The 18,798-nt window shown below is 35.6% G+C and overlaps 1 protein-coding gene across 1 annotated transcript; it reads right to left on the bottom strand.

The window, feature by feature from the left end:
• Nucleotides 1–12,519: 12,519 nt before the first annotated feature.
• LOC140805973 (probable Histone-lysine N-methyltransferase ATXR5) lies at nt 12,520–15,692 on the bottom strand. The gene is made up of 6 exons (XM_073162369.1): nt 15,091–15,692; nt 14,782–14,862; nt 13,951–14,174; nt 13,778–13,878; nt 13,481–13,693; nt 12,520–12,960 (listed from the first exon to the last, which is right to left on the bottom strand). Exons 1-6 carry the CDS (start codon nt 15,428–15,430, stop codon nt 12,801–12,803), a joined length of 1,119 nt encoding a protein of 372 aa, XP_073018470.1. The 5' UTR covers nt 15,431–15,692; the 3' UTR covers nt 12,520–12,800.
• Between the last annotated feature and the right edge of the window lie 3,106 nt (nt 15,693–18,798).

Below are 18,798 nucleotides of genomic sequence, written 5' to 3'. Positions count from 1 at the left end.
TGATGTATTTCGTTTATGAATTTGTCTTATTTATCCGTTGGAATTCAATAAAATCAGGTTCCTCTTTTCAGTTCATGAATGTTGTTGTATTACGAGAGGGAAGGAGAAAAAATTTATTTTCCTACTAAGGCATCGCCTGGTAGAGGAGCAGAGGGCAGGAGAGAAATTTTATTTTCCTACTAAGGCATCGCCTGGTAGAGGAGAAGAGTGAAGGATAAAAATTTATTTTCCTGCTAAGGCCCGGCTTAGCAGAGGAGTTAGAGGGTGGAGGTGTTGAATTTCTATTTTCTTGCTAAGGTATCACCTAGCAGAGGAGTTAGAGGGTGGAGGTGTTGAAATTTTATTGTCCTGCTAAGGTATCACCTAGCAGAGGAGTTAGAGGGTCGAGGTGTTGAATTGCTATTTTCCTGCTAAGGCCCGGCTTAGCAGAGGAGTTAGAGGGTGGAGGTGTTGAATTTCTATTTTCCTACTAAGGCATCGCCTGGTAGAGGAGAAGAGTGAAGGATAAAAATTTATTTTCCTGCTAAGGCCCGGCTTAGCAGAGGAGTTAGAGGGTGGAGGTGTTGAATTTCTATTTTCCTGCTAAGGTATCACCTAGCAGAGGAGTTAGAGGGTGGAGGTGTTGAAATTTTATTGTCCTGCTAAGGTATCACCTAGCAGAGGAGTTAGAGGGTCGAGGTGTTGAATTGCTATTTTCCTGCTAAGGCCCGGCTTAGCAGAGGAGTTAGAGGGTGGAGGTGTTGAATTTCTATTTTCCTGCTAAGGTATCACCTAGCAGAGGAGTTAGCGAGTGGAGGTGTTGAATTTCTATTTTCCTGCTAAGGCCCGGCTTAGCAGAGGAGTTAGAGGGTGGAGGTATTGAATTCCTCTTTTCATGCTATGGCGTCACCTAGCAGAGGAGTTAGAGGGTGGAGATGTTGATTTCTTATTTTCCTGCTAAGGCCCGGCTTAGCAGAGGAGTTAGAGGATGAAGGTGTTGATTTTATCTTCTTGCTAAAGCATCGCCTAACAGAAGGGTTAGAGGGTGGGCGCGTTGAATTTTATTTACCTGCTAAGGCATCGCCTAGCAGAGGAGTTAGAGGGTGGGCGCGTTGAATTTTATTTTCCTGCTAAGGCATCGCCTAGCAGAGGAGTTAGAGGGTGGGCGCGTTGAATTTTATTTTCCTGCTAAGGCCCGGCTTGGCAGAGGAGTTAGAGGGTGGGCGCGTTGAATTTTATCTTCCTGCTATGGCGTCACCTAGCAGAGGTGTTAGAGGGTGGAGATGTTGAGTTTTATCTTCATGCTATGGCGTCACCTAGTAGAGGTGTTAGAGGGTGGAGATGTTGAGTTTTTATTTTCCTGCTAAGACCCGGCTTAGCAGAGGAGTTAGAGGGTGGAGGTGAAGAATTAAATTTTCCTGCTAAGGCATCGCCTAGCAGAGTAGCAGAGTTTGGGAGGAAAAATATTTTTTTGGTTAGTTGATAACAAAAGTTGTTGAGCGAGCGTGTGGTGCTCGGGCGCGCGGCGAGCAGACGCTAGGCGGGCGAGGGCGAGCTGGAGCGGCGGGCGAGAGCGGCAGGCGAGGGGCGAGCTGGAGCGGCGGGCGAGGGCGAGAGCGGCAGGCGAGGGGCGAGCTGGTGCTCGGGCGAGGGCGAGAGCGGCGGGCGAGGGCGAGCTGGTGCTCGGGCGAGCCGGCGCTCGGGCGAGCTGGAGCGTCGGGCGAGGGCGAGAGCGGCAGGCGAGGGGCGAGCTGGTGCTCGGGCGAGCCGGCGCTCGAGCGAGCGAGAGCGTCGGGCGAGGGCAAGAGCGGCAGGCGAGGGGCGAGGGCGAGAACGGCAGACGAGGGGCGAGCGGGTGCTCGGGCTAGCCGGCGCTCGGGCGAGCGAGAGCGTCGGGCGAGGGCGAGAGCGGCAGGCGAGGGGCGAGCGGGGGTGGCGGGCGAGCTGTGGGGCGCGGGCGAGCTGGCGTGGCGAAGGCGATGGGGCAAGCTGGGCGAGCGTGTGGCGCTCGGGCGTGCGGCGAGCAGACGCTCGGCGGGCGAGGGCGAGGCGCGCAAGGGCGGACGCACGCTGTTGGGGCTGGCGTGCAGGCGGCGAGGCCTGTGCTTGAGCGAGGTGATGGTGAGGTGATGATGAAGCGGTGCTAGGATTACGATTTGATTTGTTTCCAAATTTTTGGGGACTGACGAACGGCTGGAAGATAATGCAAAACTCGCACCCGGTAATCCGAGGACAGCACAACTAATCGAACTTCGAACCTGCGATTCAGTTCGACTCGGGAGGGGGAGACTGGTGATACCCCGTGGATGGGCCCCAAGCCCAAATGAAAGACAAGCCCATCAAGGGCCCAGGTATTCTCCTATAAATATTAGGTTCGGGTGTATAACTCAGGCATTCAATTCATTATATTGTTTTCAGCAGCACCCTTAGCTGCTCCCCTCATATATCCTCAGTCACTGACTTGAGCGTCGGAGGGGCTACGCCAGGACACCCTCCTGGCCCCCTCTTAACGGTCTTTTTCTTGATTTCAGGCTCAGGGTCATCTTAAAGCCCACGTCTGAACTAGTGACGCTCGTTGGGATCGGACCCTAGATTTCCCGTGAGTATCAATAGATATATATATATATATATTTATATATATATATATATATATATATATATATATATATATATATATATATATATATATATACGATTTTACCGTTTTAATGCCTTGAATAGATGTATGTATATATAGATTGAATATGAGATCACTTTTATGATATGATAATGGAATAAAAACATTAATTTACAGGTGTAAATGATACAACAGCTATTATTATTTTTAATTCAAAATGATGCCACGTCAAGAATTTATTGACAATAAAATAATAATTCTTTTAGTTATAATCAAAATGAATTAGTGATACTCGTGAGAAATTAAATATTAGTACGATACTTAATTAGATAAGTAGACTTGTCAAAATGAGTTAGGTTCGTCGGGTCGGCCCGTCTCGCCATAAAAATTGAACGGGTTGGATTGATAAAATAGCAGCCCGTTTAGAGACGGGTCAAATGAGTTGAGCTCGTTTGGGTTGTGGGGGGTCGAGCCCAAACGGGGTGGGCTGGCCCGCCAAATTAGGATAAAATTTTATATTTTTAAGTTTTAAGTTTTATATAAAAATTGGAATAAGTTTCATGCGCCCAAATGTCTTAGAACAAATATATTGAAAAATTTATAGATATATATAAAAAAAACAAAAGAGAAGAAATTTCTGTAAATTTTATTCATGAATCTTAAAATATTATTAAGCTTAGCAGTTGTTTGTGAACTCAAGAGCGGTTTCGTTTGAAGTCCGACGAGTTGCCGTGAAATTTTGTGGACCCGTCGGAGGTTTGTTAATTATGTGTATATTTGAAGACATAATATTTTTAAATTTACAACTGTCTCTTTCCTCGGCTTTATGTTCTCTTCCATGTCTCAATCTTCATGTTTGGTTTAAACACTTTACTTTTTATATATTATGTTGTATACTTTCTTAATTTCTTATTTAAACGTTTTTAAGTATTTTATGAAACTATTTGACTGGAATATATTTTTCTTCTATGTTTACTACGATAATCTTTAGAATTTGTTTATTAAAAAAAATAAGCAGGTCGACCTGCCTAACTCGCGGCCCAATGTGGGTTGGGCTGGGTTGACCATTTAGAGGTCCGCCAAAATGACGGGTTGGCCCGATCCACCCCGCCTAATGGCAGGCTGCGGCGGGTTGTGGGCTGGCTCGTCCCGCCAACCCGTTTTGACATGTCTATACATAAGTTTTCTTTTACCGTCAAAAACTACATAAGTTTCTTTTAACAATATTTTGCTTTGATATTTGTGCAAAATCTTTATACATATTAAAAACTTTTATATGAGCAATGATTTTAAATTAAATAATCATCACATTGAAAATTCTAGAGATATAAAAAAAAATTTGGGCAAAAAATTGTGTGAGTCAGTCTCACGAGTCATATTTGTGAGACGAATCTCTTATTTGGGTCATCCATGGAAAAATATTACTTTTTATGCTAAGAGTATTATTTTTTATTGTGAATATCAGTCGAGTTGACCCGTCTCATAGATTAAAATTCGTGAGACCGTCTCATAAAAGACCTACTCAAAAACTTGTTTTCATATTTGGTTTTAAACATAAGACAATTCAATCCCGAAAACTATATTCCAAATATGTATTATGAAGATAATTCCATCTTCGATTATCAAATTCCAAATATATATTATGATTGAATTTTTATTCTATCATCAAAAATATATTTTCATGTCAATTTTTAAGAGTATTAAATTCTTGATTAAATACATGAATTGATTAATAGTTGGGATTTCCTAGAAGCTACTATGCACCTATTTCATAGTCATGACTCATTTACACACGCATTTGTGCACATTATATAATATTAATAAGATAGAAAAATATATTTATATATATTGCTCACTCACTAAACACCTAATCATTAATTGTATTACTTATTCCTTTCAATTGTCGATTATACTATTTTTCACTATCTTTCAAACATAAAAGTAATTAATAATTTTCTAATAATATAGTGTGATTATATATATTTTTTATCACAATAACATTTTATATCATAAAGGAATGAATCTTTACGATACAAGATTTACTGATGTTCTAAGTACATAACGATTTCATTTTTCATTAACACGTCATTTCCAAGAATTTTCTAAAGTTAAGACACATCCACAACGCAAAGATTTCAGAAAATAAATAATTCATCAAAAAAAAATTGAAAATGCACAAACATTTTGTTAGACATTCTCATGGATATTTATTCATGAGACAGTCAATCATGCTCATATTTACAATTAAAAGTAATATTTATGACAAAAAAATAATAATTTTGCATGCATGACTCAAATAAAATATTTATCTCACAAATTGACATGTGAGACCGTCTCATAGGAGTTTTGTGATATATAGGTGGTATAAAATTGAGGTATTAATGTTGGAATTATTTTGTGGGCTCACATAATTTATTTAATTGTACATGGACACGCTATCTAATAAAGGACTCAATAAAGTGATATAATTAATTACGAGTTTTCAAAGTATTAAATAAATTGATATGGTCCACCATATGTGTAGAAATCCGGTCCAATTAAGTCTTCTATGCCAGTTTTAATCCTTATATAGTTGGTGAAATTCTCAAAGTTCCACTTCCTCGATCTGATATACGAGATTCGTTTTTCTAGCGTTTTGATATTAAAGGTAAGTACTCAGTGCGAGATGAATGTCGTTTGCAACGTGGTATATACTCAGTGCCAGAGCACCAATTGGTGCCTTCTAACAAAAAATGGTGGTCATTTCTCCCGAGTCTCTTGCCGCCGCCCAAGATTCGACTATTCTGGTGGAATATCTCCCAAGATTGCATCGCTACCAATCTGAATTTGGCTAGACACCATGTCCCGGTAAATGAAGCATGTGATTTATGCATATTCTCTTATGATTCAACATGCCACTCTTTATTTTACTGTGCTTATATTAAACATCTCTGGAAGAACACTGCATTGGCGTATCTGTTGAAAGAGAGGCAGTGGGCTTATACTATGAACCTCTGTTTGTGGATGAAAGAACAACTATCTAAAGAGGAATTTGAGAACTTTGTGACGCATGCTTGGGCTGTCTGGAAAGTTGAACAAAACTTTCTGCATGGTGACAAAAGGGGCTCGATTATTATGGATGTGGGATGGAGCTCAAACTTCCTTGCCGACTTCCGTAAAGCAAGAGAATTAGGAAAGCTATGCATGAAGAATGAGATGGGCAGGCTGGAGACGTCTTGGACACCGTCGAGTGCTAGCACTTTAAAACTTAAAATAGATGCAGCGGTCAATGCCGAACTAAATCAATTCAACATAGGGGGAGTTGTCTGAGACAAGCAAAGTTCGGTTGTTGATGGCTTTTGGCAAGCAAATTAATCAACCAAGCTCTGTGGTACACGATGAACTATTGGCAATTAGGGAGGGTGTCGGTCTTCTTTATGAAATGAATTTTACAGATGTTCAGGTGGCAACATACTCTCTTCTGATATTGCAAGCCGTCAATATCGACCGAGAGAACCATGGCTACATTGGAGCTTGTGCGGTAGAGATTATACCTATGCTGAAAGAGCATGTGGTTTCAGAGATTGTGCATGTTAAAGAGCATGTGGTTTCAGAGATTGTGCATGTTCGTAAAGAGGTCAATAAAGTAGCTCATAATATTGCTAATTTTGCCTTTTCATCCCCTTCATCTTTTGTTTGGGAGAATGACGAGTTTCCTCTTTGGTTGATTAGGCTTGTAATAGATGATCTCAAGTAATAAAATTGCATTTTCTCGTAAAAAAATATACCTTCCCAAGATAATTTATTTTCCCGAAAATATAAAAAGTTATGAAACGGTATTTAGACACAAATAAATTAATATCATTTTGTTTTCAACAAAAAATTTGTTTTATCAAAGATTCTGTCATGGGTATCACAATTAATTATACAGTGATGAGATATGTATTCCAAAATTTTTGGCATAATTCCACTGTAAATTGGATTTCCAAATGGAAAAAAAAATCATAAACACTCGATATTCAGATGAAATTAACACAAAATAACGATGGAATGAATATTATTCCTTTTATTTTCTTCCAACAACTAGAGCTTTCTACGACACTAATGCTACAAATATTGACTCTAGTTGGACGAGTACTTTTTTTTTAAAAAAAAAACTTCTTTTTCAAAAAAAAAAAAAAAACTTAAAGCTGTTGAAATAATATATTTTAATATGGAAAAGTAATAGTTGAATATTTGAATATTGAAAATAAGAGTTGTAAAGTTAGAAATTTGTGTGTGATGATGTAGGTAATGATGTATTTTATTTTTGGATTATGTGTAATGAAACTCTATAAATAGATCTCTCATTTGTGAAGAAAATAACAATTGAGTAGAGAGAAAAATATTATAAAGTGTGTAGTTTGGTAAATTTTGAGAGTTTGAGATTTTTACTTTTTACCATAAATTTTTACTTTTTCACAACACGTTATCAGCACGAAGCTCTAAAAGTCCTACATACTATTCCAAGCTCCAAACAGAAGAAAAAAGTAACAAAAGTAATAATATTTATTTTACTGTTATTTATTTATTGTGTATTTATTTAATATACAATATAATATTATTATTAGAAATAATAACAATAAATTTTTCATAAACTTGTTATAAATCCTGGGAGGATGTTAAGACGACATCCCACACTCCCGGTAAGGGATACGACAAGTATAAAAGCCTATAAGGTTTTTAAACAAAATAAATTATGACACTCATTATAATATTATGATATGATATACATAATTATTTAAACATGTCTAATATTATATACATCATATTATTACCATAAAATTATACAAATACATACATTTATTTTTTGTACACCAACGGTCATAAACGGTAACAAACGGCTAGTTTTTGCCCTATAAATATCATCTCACAAACACATTCAATCACTCCAACTTTCTCTTCTTCTCTAAAAATTATTCATCATCAAATTTTTCGAAGAAAAAAGAAGATGGCTTTCTCAAGGATATTTTTAATTATTTTGGTTATCATACTCACGAGTCTTGTATTTATCGGAGAATATCCTCCTCGTGCGTTTTCTTTATTTTTACAAATACTTGTACTTGTTGTTTATCCGTTACTTTGTATTGCAATATTTATTAACTAATAAAATGCATCGTAATTTTTTTTTAGTACCACCATGTCAAATTTAACAAAGCTCGAATTTATTGCGCTCGACATCACGGGAAAGAATTATATGCCATGGACTCTAGATGTAGAAATGCATCTTGAGTCATTGGGTTTAAGCGAGACCATTAAAGAAAATGGCATATGCACGTCACAAGAAAAGGCAAGAGCCATGATATTTTTGCGTCGACATCTCGACGATGGATTGAAATGTGAATATCTGACTGAAAAAAATCTCATGGCTTTGTGGAAGGGATTAAAAGAAAGATTTGAATATATAAGGGAAGTTATACTTCCGACCGCCCGGGATGAATGGAACACACTGAGATTCCAAGATTTTAAAAAAGTCAGTGATTACAATTCGGCGATGTATAGAATAATCTCGCAATTAAAATTTTGTGGACATGAGGTCACAGAATCTGAGATGCTTGAAAAAACATTTTCCACATTTCATGCATCAAATATTACTCTACAGCAACAATATAGAGTACGTGGATTTGCGAGATATTCTGAGCTCATCGCCTGTCTTCTTGTGGCGGAAAAGAACAACGAGCTATTAATGAGAAATCATCAGTCCCGACCCACTGGATCAACAGCATTTCCAGAAGTAAATGCTGTAAGTAAAAATGAATTTATACCTGGAAACCAAAATCAATTTCAAAGACAAGGTTTTGGTCGAAGTCGAGGTCGAGGTCGTGGACGTGAACGTGGACGTGGAATTGGTCGTGGTCGTGGACGCGGCCGTGGTTTTGAAAATAATAGAGATAGTTATAACTCATCTCAAAAGAGCGTCCCAAACCATCCACAGAAAAGACATCATGAGAATACAAGTGTTAATGAGAATCACTCAAAAAGATATGAAAGTTCTTGTTACAGATGTGGTACTCCAGGACATTGGTCCAAAGTTTGTCGAGCCCCTGAGCACCTTTGTAAACTTTATAAAGAATCATTAAAGGGGAAAGAAAAGGAGACCAACTTCACTGAACGCAGTGACCGTTTGAGTGATTCAACTCATCTTGATGCTGGTGATTTTATGAATGATTTCTCTGGAAATGATCAACATGTTGGTGGGATAGAAATGAACAATTTTGATGCTGCAGATTTTCTCAATGATTTTTCTGAAAATGAACAATATAGTGGTAGAATATAAATGTACAATAATTTATTTTTCATGTATTCATATAATAATGTTTTATTTTACAATTATGATATGTGTTATATTTATATATGTATTGTCAGTAATTTTATTTCATTGCATATTTTTTTGAAGTTCAAATATGGAAAATGCTACGAGCAAAGCTGAAGTTTGCATACCCGATAGTGGTACAACGCACACTATCCTCCGAGATAAAAGATATTTCTTGGAACTAAAACCAACAAAAACAACAGTGAACACAATATCAGGTCCTGTAGACTTGATTAAAGGATGTGGTAAAGCACAATTTTTGTTACCTAATGGTACAAATTTTTGATCAATGATGCTTTATATTCACCACAATCGAAAAGAAATTTGTTGAGTTTTAATGATATATATTCCCATGGGTATGATACTCAAACAATGAATGAAGAGAATGAGAAATATATGTGTCTTATCACATATAAATCAGGAAAGAAATATGTGATTGAAAAACTATCAATGCTCCCTACTGGATTGCATTATACACATATAAGTCCCATTGAATCAAACATGGTAGTTGATAATTCCTCGATATTAACCAATTGGCATGATCGATTGGGACATCCTGATTCAACAATGATGCGAAGAATTATAGAAATTACACATGGTCATCCACTGAAAGACCAGAAGATCTTTCAGAATAATAAGTTTCAATGTAAAGCATGTTCTCTTGGAAAACTTATTATAAGACCATCACCAGTCAAAATCCAAACTGAATCACCAATGTTTCTTGAACGTATTCAGGGTGATATTTGTGGACCAATCCATCCACCATGTGGACCATTCAGATACTTTATGGTATTGATTGATGCCTCCAGCAGATGGTCACATGTATGTTTATTGTCAACTCGAAATGTTGCATTTGCAAGATTACTTGCTCAAATAATAAAATTGAGGAATCAATTTCCCGATTATACAATCAAGAAAATTAGACTTGATAATGCTGGTGATAATGCGTCTTATGGATGTTGTTACAGCTTACTTATATGGATCACTTGATAGTAATATATATATATGAAAATCCCTGAAGGATTTAAGATGCCTGAAGCACAAAGTTCAAAACCCAGGGAATGTTATTATGTGAAATTACAAAGATCATTATATGGGTTAAAGCAATCAGGTCGAATGTGGTATAATCGACTAAGTGATCACTTGATGAAAAAGGGATATGTAAATAATTCAATATGCCCTTGTGTTTTCATTAAGAAAACAACATCCGGATGCGTAATTATTGCTGTATATGTTGATGATTTAAACATTATTGGAACGAATAAGGAAATTCAAGAAGTTGGGTCATACTTGAAGGAAGAATTTGAAATGAAGGATCTTGGAAAAACCAAGTATTGTCTGGGTTTACAAATTGAACAAAAAGAATGTGGAATGTTTGTTCACCAGACAAATTATACAGAAAAGATCCTTAAACGTTTTAATATGGATAAAGCAAATCCTTTAAGTACTCCAATGGTTGTTAGATCATTAAACATAGAAAAGGATCCATTCCGTCCATGTGAAGATGATGAAGATATTCTTGGTCCAGAAGTACCATATCTAAGTGCCATCGGTGCCCTTATGTACCTTATAAATTGTACAAGGCCTGATATATCTTTTGCCGTGAATCTGTTGGCAAGATTTAGCTCATATCCAACAAAGAGACACTGGAACGGAATTAAACATATATTCCGTTATCTACGAGGAACGACAGACTTGGGACTTTTGTATTCAAAAGATGCTAATCCAAGTATAATTGGTTATGCCGATGCTGGATACTTATCTGATCCACACAAGGCACGTTCCCAAACTGGATATGTATTTACTCGTGGAGGCAATGCAATATCTTGGCGTTCACAGAAACAAACGCTCGTAACAACTTCATCAAATCATGCCGAGATTATTGCACTACATGAAGCAAGTCGTGAATGTGTGTGGTTAAAATCAATGACCCAACATATCCAAATTTCATGCGGATTATCATTTGATGAGAAGCCTGTGATACTATATGAAGATAATGCTGCATGTGTTGCTCAAATGAAAGAAGGATACATAAAAAGCGACAGAACTAAACATATTCCTCCTAAGTTCTTCGCATTCACCAAGGAGCTTGAGAAGAATAAATGTATTGATGTTCGTCACATTCAATCAAGTGAAAACTCATCAGATCTCTTCACAAAGGCACTACCTACGTCAATATTCAGAAAGCACATATATAATATTGGGATGCGCAATCTACGAAATTTGTGAAGAGTTGTTCGTGTCAACATGAGGGGGAGTTCACGTGACTGCACTCTTTTTCCCTTACTATGGTTTTTATCCCAATGGGTTTTTCCTAGTAAGGTTTTTAACGAGGCAGTACAAAACACGTAATGAAGACATCATCGTATCATGATCATCATCACAAGGGGGAGTGTTGAAATAATATATTTTAATATGGAAAAGTAATAGTTGAATATTTGAATGTTGAAAATAAGAGTTGTAAAGTTAGAAATTTGTGTGTGATGATGTAGGTAATGATGTATTTTATTTTTGGATTATGTGTAATGAAACTCTATAAATAGATCTCTCATTTGTGAAGAAAATAACAATTGAGTAGAGAGAAAAATATTATAAAGTGTGTAATTTGGTAAATTTTGAGAGTTTGAGATTTTTACTTTTTACCATAAATTTTTACTTTTTCACAACAAAAGCATGTGTTTTGATATTTTTGTAAACCATTTTAATTTTTTTTTTCCAAATATAGTTTTTAAAGAATAATTAAAATGTGTTTTTTTTTAATGTAGAATTTAAGGTAATTATGAAAATCAAAAATATTATTTTGTAGCTAGCAAAGTTTATCAGGTGGAATCTACGTTACGCGATCGAATAGGCGTGAACTTTTATAAAATGATAGAAAAGTTGGTGAATATATGACATTTTATATGATAACATCGAACATTTGCTACTTTATCAGGGCGATAAATGACATGTACTAATATGAACTAATCTCCACTCAAAATACTCCTAAACAAACAGAATGAAGAATGATTAAAAGCAATTGATTTTAGAGCACATAACTGATGATGGTTATACAAAGAACAGAGAAACTTTTACAGGAGCTGATAAAATACGGCCATTCAAGCACAAAAATACTGATTAAATCTACATGAGAATACTGACTAAATCTACAGCACAAGATTTCATCCACATTGTAAGTAAAGAATTCATTGATTCAAGAAGGTGTGGACTGAATAAATGAGCACATGAGAATGCGAAACACAAAACTCGACGATACCAAGATTCCAGATCACACCAGCATATGAACTAATCAACACAAGTTTTCCCTTAAAGTTCAGCAGCAACACAGTGCAATCGTCATCACAAATCTCATTGTCAGCCTGAAAATCGGTACTAGTTTACAAGTAAAAGAATAGCCAGTTTATGCGAGTTCACATTAAGAACATCACAAAATTATTACAAACAGATGAAAGTTAATCAAAGGGGGCACGGCACATTCACCGTTTTCAAGGAATGATAGTAGCTTAAAGTTCACATTTTCAAAAAGAAAAGAAGAAAACAGAAAGGGCGACATTACAGATAGACAAAAACATTTAAAGATAAACTACGCCAATTGAACCCTGGTGCAAATACATTAACTCATGTGGTTTAATGTAACTCATGTACATTAAAGGATGCTGCATGCAAACTGAATGTTTCTATCTTTCAGATGCATTGTCTAGAGGAAAATTCATCTGCCAACTATAACTTCTCCATGCCATTTAAATGAAGAAGAATACTACACGATGAAATAAATAGAAGTAAAACAATTGGTATCCTATCGACTGTGAGGGTGTAAAGGAATAGGAAAATCACTATTCTGTATATAGTCCGAGAAAATTTTCCTGACTAGAACTAGACAAAATTATGGGTTGGGTACTCCTCTTCATATCCGTTATAATCGTAATATAGCCTCTCCCCTTTTGAAATATCACGAGTTGCAACCAGAAGCACTCGGCATTCACCATTGACACTGTATCTCACGCATTTAACATTCTGCTTCTTCCTGCCCTCCCTGCAACATATTGATTCATTTCAAGACTAGTAGGCAATTTGCCATGAATGAGAGAATTTTGAATTTAATTATGAAATTCTTGTCACGCCATCTTGAAGAGTTTGAGTTTTAGGAAAATTCATCTTAACATAGTGCAAAAGCTAGCAGGATCACAAGTTCAAGACCCATGGAGCCCAATCCCTTTTATATTAGGTAAATTGGTTTGGGGTGCTTAATTTCGGGTATTTGTTGTGCAATATCAAAAGAACATTGATGTGTTTATCTAGAATACTGTTTTTTTTTTTTGGGGGTGGGGTGGGGGGCATATTTTCTGATATCTTGCTGAACATAAGAGGGCGTGTATCAGTATAAAGCTATCATTGGGTCATTCTCATGAGTTTAGCTTTCCAAAGATGATGTCAAATTGTTTATCACTGCAAATGGAGGGAAAAAAGTGTAGAAGGATTTTGAAGAAATAGAACAAGATCAAGAGAAGATAGATGGTAGAGTAATAAAGGTACACTCTGGCTTAAAAGCTTACGGCGTGTAATTGTTTATGCCATTGATAAAGCGAGCAATATTTCCACGCTTATCTGGGCAGACAACAAGGCTTTTAGGTGGATCAGTTGCTAAAAGAAGAGTCATCATGCTATCACAATCATCTTGCTCCCGATTCTTGATGTAATCCACGTCCCCTGTATACTCTGCAATAAATGTCATATCTTTTATGGGACCATCGGCTTCTACCGTATAACTGCAACATTAGACAAGGTAGCATTCTATTAATACATAGTCTAAGGGTTACAATTCGCACAACCAAGAAAGAGTAAATCGATACCCTTCACACGAATCAAAGGTCACAATAAGAGGGGGGCATTCGCCTCTACTATACATAGCCCTACACAACTCTAATGTTTCAATGTCTTCTTTGGCAAGCACCTAACCAAAAAGACATGGAAATGAGTTATTGCTAAAAAGAAATGGTTATTTCTTCTTAAGTTTCAACAAAACCTGCATGCCACCATCTTCAAATATAGCTTGATTAGCTAGTTTAGTTGCCATGCCAGGGGCGTAAGTAAGTTCATTGCTGAATTCCATGCTCGATGCTGTCAAAGCTGAGGCAAGAGATCTCATCTGAACAAGCCTTCTTACAGGATCTTCTGATGAAATATGTGGCAACAATCTCCTACGCTTCTTGTGAAACACTATAGAACGTCTTCGGCGCTTTTTAGCATCTGAAATTAGCTATTATATTAATAAGAAACAAAATTCATTTATAACGTCAAAATGTACATTTGAATCATAAAACATTCTTCCAACCAATCTTATGAACAAATATATTCAAAACCTAATTTGCAGCATAATCTCAACATGAACAGATTTTACAGATTGATTTAGGCTAATATAGGTTCTCATCCGGTGGATAAAGAACTAATGAAGCATGTTTACTTCCTAAATAAGAGTAGCTGGGAAGCGAACGCCTTATCAGATCGAACTCAAACCATACCAATACAGATTTCTTTTTCTCCTACTCCACTTTATTAAGCAGTATTTCATCTGTCACCGTGGCTTTCCACTAGTGAAAATCCAGATTAAATTCTCAACCAGCACACAGAACTCTAGTGAAAATTGAATCTTTTCTTTACTGAACCATAAATTGCTTCATAACTGGTTGAAGTTGTCTGTACAGCAAATAAACGTCTTGATCATCGTTTTAGTTGCCTATCCAATACCTCTCTTCATCAACATTATATCAAAAGCATTTTCACTGTATTACAAAAAATCCAGGCAAAACATTTGTTTCATCGTGATTCTATTATATAAATCGAAACAAAACTCTACCTTGAGGAGAGGCACATTTCCCTGTCGATTCCCCACATTTCTGAATTCTAAAAAATTCAACAATCTTCTTCTGCGTAAAACCTGCATTTTAGCTCTTCATCAAAACGAAATATCCCGAATAAATCAACTCAGAAACCCCGTTTCACGCATTTTCACACACAAACACACATAGAGTGTGTGTGTGTACACATTACTCATTTCTTGTTTCTACATTATAATTATAAATGAGCTCGCAAAACACACAGCCATGTGTATACATTTGCATGTGCATGTATGTAAAGATCAATTATTTTATCTTATTCTCTTTACTTTTAAGCGGGCGATTGTTATCATCGGAGCAGGCGGGGCAGAACCACGGTCCGATAGGAATTCGGGCGACGATCGGGCGGAGGCAGAGCATGTGATACCCTCTGTCACATCTGTCGCACAGCATCAGCTCATCATCTCGCTCGCCGGAGCCGCATTGCTCGCAAGCCACTCGGCCGTAGCAATTACCGCCGCCACATTCCTCGCCATTCTCCTCCAACACCACACGCTTGGCCACCTTCATGATCTCCTTGATCGACCTGAACTTTCTCCCCCTCGCCAGCCCGGCAGCTCCGAGCTGCGGCTGGCTCCCGGGAGCCGAGGGGATTGAGGACGGCGCCATTTTCCAGGGACAGGGATGGAATTAACCCGATTGTCCAGGGACGAATTCGGAATAGGAATCCCAAAATTGTTGCTTCGTCAACTTTTGTGGTGAATTTCACAGTGGTGAGGCTGTAAGAAGAAGAGGGGGGTCGCGGGTGGTGGCGTTTGACTGACGTGGCCATACGTAAGTGGAGGGGCTCGGGCTGTGCGTAGACCAGGTGGCCTCGCTTTGTTCGAATTTTGGGCAATTTAGCCGTTTGTTCTTCGGAGAATTTAGTTGGATGAGGCGACGCAACATTTTTCATGTTTTGGTGGTATTTAGGTAATTTCACTGTTGACCTATTCTCATACATTTTAAATTTTTTTGTTAAATTAAAAATGAATTTAAGCAAATATTTTATTAGGATATCATTGCATCAAATTTAGCAATAAGTCTCTCAACTTTAATAATATAATAACTGTAGATTTAAAAGTTGATATAAAACTTTAATAGATTTTATTTAAAAACAAGTTGTTAAGATATTTGAATAAATAAAGTAGCGAGCGTAAAAATGTTGGAAGAGTTTGTTTGAAATATGATAAAAGTTAATAAGATTTTTTTTATAATTTATAAAGAAAAATTACATTTATCGTCCATATTATGTATGTTATAATTTGGACACAATTGCCTGATTTACATGAAGTTTTACGCTTTTTTTTTTATAAACATAAGATTTTGAATATCATTAATTTCATATAGGAAATTACAAATTTTTGGTTTTTCTCATGAGGAGTTTAGCAGAGCTTATAAATTGTTTTTTAGAGCTTCTAAGCAATCAAAATAAGTTGTTTAGCAATTTATATTGAGTTAGAAATTTTAACAATTTTAATTTTGATTACAACAAAATTTGTTATTGTGTTTTTAACATAGTTACTAAAGTATGACTTTGTTAATTTAAGATAGAAGTTAAAACTTGAATTTAGTCGAAATGAAAATCTGGCGAGCTGCATTATTTCGTTGATATCTCACAGTTCGGTGATTCAAATGACCAGCCGCCAAAATGACTGAACAAAAAACTCAGTTTGGGACAAGTCGTATATTTCATCAGTTGAGCTAAATCGAATGTTATCTAGGTAAACAGATGGCAGCAAAGCTCATCAATTTGGTTGATTAGCAAGGATCAATTGAGTACGAGCAGTTGCAGTATTTTGGTTAGCCTGATCAGCTAGTGTATCCAAATGGAATGTTTCATTATGCATTATGAAAATAAGACGATGATCTACAAATAAACTTCACAAGTCATTGTCTGAATCGAAGTTTAAGATGCTGATAAATAACGATGAAAATATAAACTTTGTGCAGTCTGAAGTCAGCAAGATCTCGTTTGTTTAGTTCAATCTAGCTAACGAGCCCAATTGGATGATCAATCTAGCTGATGAGCCCAACTGGTAGCGGACTTCAAAATCAGTTAGGCTCGGGGAAAAGTGGCCAGCAAGATGGAAATGACAGTTTCAAATCAGAAATAATATAGAAACTTTACAAACGATAATATTCTTGTGTCTAATGTATATATCATTCTTTGAACCTATACATATAACATCTTAAAAATCAAATACAAGCTTTCGAAGATGATTCAAAGCATGAGCAGCCTATATGAAGAAATTAGTTAGAATGAAAGCAAGTCAAAGTGAGAGAATACATTTGATCTATACACACATTGTAAAAATCCTCACACAAATCACTCACATATATGAATAAGAGTTGAATTTCAAAGTTTAGATGAGCGAGTCTTGACACAAAGACATTAAAAATTGTGTTTGTAGTCTTGACATAAGAGACGTTAAACATTATGCAGATTGTGAGGTTGTGACCTACAATCCAGAGTGTGATTAGAGTTTCAATTAGGCAAGAGATAAATCTTAAGTTGAAATGAGTTGTACAAAAAGTTGTATAAATCAAAATCTTCTTGAGGATTCTTCGTAGGGGGGACATAAGAGTTGTTAATATCCGAATATCCATAAACAAATTCTTGTTTATTTATTTATCGCATGTACTTATTATTGATATCGTTTTAAAGATGCATTGTTGAATCATTTTATGTGTATTTCAAATACCAAAATATTGCATACCAATAAAATGTTTCAACCAAAAATATTTGTATATATTCAACTTGCATATATTTTAAATGTTTTACCAAAATATTTATTTGATTTATACGAAAGACTATTTTGAGTGTCTTCCACTTAGTTTGAAAAGCACACTTGATTTAATTCATCGGTATTCAATATTTGAAAAACTGAGTAATTGTAGATCAACGATTATCCTTCATTTGACCATATCAACTTATAAGTTTTTTGAAAAAAGTTGAGATACCCCATATGTTTTCAAAAAAAATCTTATTTTTATATTTCATTTCTCCAAAACATCCTTACATATCTTCTTAAATCCTCAGTTATTCTTCACTTCTTAAATCATCACTTTATCACTTTTTTTTATCAAATTTAAAATACGGTTTTGTTCTATTTTTGTATTATGATATAATAAACAAAAATTTAATATTTATTGAGTAAATTATTAACTACAGTTTTTTCAATTATTTACACACATTAAAAATAATATCAAATTTTTTTCACCAAAGAACATAAATTTTTCTAAATATAAATTTAAAATAGATTTGTTTTTTAAATATTAAAATTATAAAACTATTTTCATATATATATAACTAATTACATCAACTCATATTATTATATTTTTTCTTGTCTTTTTGATAATAAAAAAAATATCTTATAACATTAACATTTTTAAGTTTTAAAAAAATAACTTATAAAATGTAAGAGCTTATAAACTATTTTAAATAAATTTATTAAACAACCTATAAACGGTATTTGTGCCAATATTCAAGATCTTTCGAAAAAAATGAGCCGAACGCTTTTTCTAAATTAGAAGATTTGGAAACAAACAGGGATTAATAAGATCTTCCATTTGCCATAAAAAAAAAATTCTGACTCAAGTCGTAAAGAGCCTACCTAGGAAACAAGTGTGTTTGTGATGGTCGTCCGTCGACAATTCAAGTAGATAATGTATGGCCAATGGAGATTAATGAAATATTTTAATAATTCACCATATTTTGAAACATTTTTAATACATTCTGGTTGCTTTGCACACGCGATGCGTGTATGTACAATCTTTTTTATCATTATCGACTGATTAAAGTGAATTTTGACAAATTATGGAGAGACTAAATTGATATTTGAATGGTTGAAATAAAAAAATAAAAATAAAAGTGTTTGTTGAAATTTAAAAAAAAACAAAAAAAACTGTAATATTAGTATCATATAAAGATAAAATTAGAAAAAAAGTTGGTGTCACAATTTCTTAATATCTTGTCCATTCCATTCACAACAAAG

This window comes from Primulina eburnea, chromosome 11 (genome assembly GCF_022965805.1).
Source record: "Primulina eburnea isolate SZY01 chromosome 11, ASM2296580v1, whole genome shotgun sequence".
NCBI classification, from domain to species: domain Eukaryota; kingdom Viridiplantae; phylum Streptophyta; class Magnoliopsida; order Lamiales; family Gesneriaceae; genus Primulina; species Primulina eburnea.
Note: the sequence above shows the minus strand (reverse complement) of the source record. Positions and strands in the feature narration are given on the sequence as shown.

Coding starts and splice junctions, on each gene's coding strand:
- LOC140805973 (XM_073162369.1), bottom strand. CDS start 15,430: ATGGCGCCGTCCTCAATCCCCTCGGCTCCCGGGAGCCAGCCGCAGCTC. Junction 14,175..14,781: donor GAAATGTGCCTCTCCTCAAG/GTAGAGTTTTGT, acceptor AGCTAATTTCAG/ATGCTAAAAAGCGCCGAAGA. Junction 12,961..13,480: donor GGCATAAACAATTACACGCC/GTAAGCTTTTAA, acceptor AATATGTTGCAG/GGAGGGCAGGAAGAAGCAGA.